The 3,360-nt window shown below is 39.7% G+C and overlaps 1 protein-coding gene across 1 annotated transcript; it reads left to right on the top strand.

Moving 5' to 3' along the window:
* Positions 1–347: 347 nt before the first annotated feature.
* On the top strand, positions 348–1,274 carry LOC140123013 (olfactory receptor 13D1-like). Its single transcript, XM_072144264.1, has one exon. It carries the CDS (start codon positions 348–350, stop codon positions 1,272–1,274), a length of 927 nt encoding a protein of 308 aa, XP_072000365.1.
* Positions 1,275–3,360: the final 2,086 nt, after the last annotated feature.

Raw genomic sequence — 3,360 nt, 5'->3', positions numbered from 1 at the left:
ACACAACCTGAAAACCCACCTGTTCAGGATCTCCAACGCACACTGACCGCTCTGCCATGATCCCTTACCTCGTGTCTCCATCTACCCTCCCGTATAGATTGTGACCTTTACAGTTACACTTAACCTTCTTATTCATGACTCACAAAGCCATTCATATGAGGATCGGATTTGTAAAGAAACTTGTTAGAAAACGTTCTCGATTGTGAATATGAAGATCTCAATTCCAGTTTATTTTCTTGTTAGGATCTGTGCATCTAACATTTAAAGTATTGGGTGGGAAAAGTGTCTCTCTTCTTATCAGAATTTCAAGTTAATAAGAATTTTTGGAACATTTTTACATATGAAACATGGATAGTGGAAACCAGACCTCATTCACAGAACTAATCTTAGTTGGACTAACTCAGAATCTGAAGGCCAGAATTTCCCTGTCGTTTCTCTTCTTATTCCTTTACATTGTGATCATCCTGGGGAACGGCTTCCTGATCTTCACCATCATCGTCAGTCCTCAGTTACACACCCCCATGTATTATTTCCTCTGTAACTTGTCTTTTATTGATTTGGGTTTCACATCATGCTCGTTACCCAGAATTCTCTATGACACATTATTTAACAAAAGAAGAATTTCTGTCACCATCTGCTTGATGCAAATGAACCTTGGATTGTTTTTGGGCATAGTGGAATGTATATTACTGGCAGTGATGGCCTATGACCGGTATGCTGCTATATGCTCTCCCTTACGGTACACCCTCATTATGAGTTGGAGGGTATGTAATTGTATGACTGTCATTATGTGGGGAGTTAGTTTCATCTTATCCCTTATCGCAACCATCATGAAGCCTTTTGTATTCTGCAAGGGAAACACATTGGACCATTATGCTTGTGAGATCTTAGTGGTCATGGAGTTGGCGTGTGGTGACCTCTCCAGCGTTAAAACGCTCATGTTCATTCAGAGTTTCTATGTTCTTATATTCCCCCTTGTACTTATTGTGGTGTCTTATATTTACATCATCGCCTCATTATTGAAGATTAGTTGTGCACAAGGAAGATCTAAAGCCTTCTCCACCTGCGCTTCCCACCTGACTGTGGTCATCATGTTTTATGGAGGAAGCATCACCATGTACATGGGACAAGCAAGATTCTCCTCTAACCTGAAATATATTTCTTTAACTTACGGTTTCTTGACTCCGACATTAAACCCTTTTATCTACAGCCTAAGGAATAGTGAGGTGAAAGATGCCTTTAAGAAAATATTGACCAACTATTCTGCGAAGTGACTATTGTCGGAAGGCAAGCCTTACATGTAGACATTAGGTCAAAGAACTGGGATAGCTTTTCTAGCTTCTGCTTAGAAAAAGTGAAAAAACGGAAATTATAAGTATCCGTTAAAAATCCAATTGAAATAAATGCAATTTTTAATGTCATCCGTTGTCATCTGTCATCTCTTATTCTTCCGTTATTTGGACGGAAAAAATAATTGAGCTTGAAGCCCTTTTTGTCCGTTGGGGAAAAAAAACTGATTCATTACGGATGACCCTATCACTGATCAAATAGATATTAAATCCCATTGTTGAAAATGATCAAATCACTGAAATAAACTTAACTTTTATTAATTAAAAGTGGAAGGGGTTGGGATCAGGGAAAGTGTGGAGCCATGAATTCTGATGGGAGGGGAGTGTTGGCTGGAGGAACTTCATGGATTTCAGCCTATCCCCCGCACTATGTAGATATTTACTTTGCCTGGAAAATCGCACCAGTTATTGGCACTTATTTACTTTTATGAGGCTTTCATGGGGAAGATTGGTAAAATATCAATCAGCCACCACTTGTGTGAAATATAGAAAATAAGTTCTGACCGGAGCTCCCGATTCTCTTGCTTCCGTGTGTCCTTCTTCTTCCAATATGTCACTCACAAAATAGAGCAGTTCACACTCCTCCAGCACAAATTCCTGAATCCTCCGATAAGAATATACCACTATTCAGACCAACATTCCTGCGTTTTTCCTGTGACCTCCTCCGTATGCAACATATGTTGCGGTAGATTGCTGGAAGAAATTCACCCGCAGATAGCGTAGTTCAGTTTAACACTCAGGATTTATTTAGGATAACATAGTCACAAAAGAGCGATAAAAATGCGTATATAAAACTCCAACATGGGACGCCAACTACACGTTCTCGCCCGACCCTGGGATTCGCCCTGTATGGCTTCTTCTGGGGCATTGCTCAGAAGACGGAGGAGTGCTTTGTGCCGGAGGAGTGGGAACTACTCTATTTTGTAAGTGACGTATTGGAAGAGAAGGACACACGGAAACAAGAGAATCGGGAGCTCCGGTCAGAACTTATTTTCTATGTTTTACAATTTGGGTTTACTGGATGAACCCTTGACTGGTTGTAGCTCCATGAGAGAGGTGTGCAGCACAAAGCTGATATTGCTGTATCTTTTACTTGTGTGAAATGTGTGACCTATATACAAATAATCTTAGTTCTTAGGTCGATCGTAAGTCGAGTCAGTATCTGTCAGTGTTATCTGTTTGTATCTGTCAATATGAGACCCAAAGAACAAATGTAAAGACTTCCAAACCCCGCACAACCCTAGATGTCATGCGGATTATGTGATAAAGCGCGACACCTATGATAGCTCATAGACCGAAACATGTATGAGGAGAGTTGTCTGGGATATAGACATGTACTATATTCCCTGTAGGGCTGGACTACTGACTCCGCGCTACCTAAAAGATTACTATTTCGTTTTTAGCATTTATTATCTCCGATTCACAGTTTCTCAACACTTTTCCCCCAGTCCTAATTTGGGTTCACCAGGAGAATATATCAGGACTGTGTCATAGAGAGAATGAACAATAGATAAACACCCGGCGTCCTGATGATGATGGTGGCATACGGCTACATAGTAAGCGCTTGTCCTATTCCGTTTTTTCAGAGATTTCATAACAGTTGACGGATTGTAAGTGTCAGTTTTTTAAAGATAGATACAGATAGTCAGAAATAGTTACTATATTGAGAGAAAAAAGCTGATGGATAGATTATAGATAAATGTGAGGTATAGAGAGAGGCAGGTAGATAGAGAGATCGATAGGTAGGTAGAAATGAGATATCTATAGAGGCCACCTATGAGGGATAGATAGATAAATAGACAGATAGATTTGATTGATAGATATATAGATAGATATAGAAGTTATAGATTGAGTAATTGAAAGTAAAAGTAAAGTGTCTGTTACTGTCGTCTGTTATGTTCTGTTGTTACCGTTTATTCACCTTCCGTTACCATTTTGTAACAGAATTAAATAAACGGAACACTGGACTGAAGTGGGAGCTTGGCCTAATTCTTATGTATTTGCTGCCATC

Source organism: Engystomops pustulosus, chromosome 3 (genome assembly GCF_040894005.1).
Source record: "Engystomops pustulosus chromosome 3, aEngPut4.maternal, whole genome shotgun sequence".
NCBI lineage: Eukaryota > Metazoa > Chordata > Amphibia > Anura > Leptodactylidae > Engystomops > Engystomops pustulosus.
The sequence above is the reverse complement of the archived record's forward strand: the minus strand, read 5'-3'. Positions and strand labels throughout refer to the sequence as shown.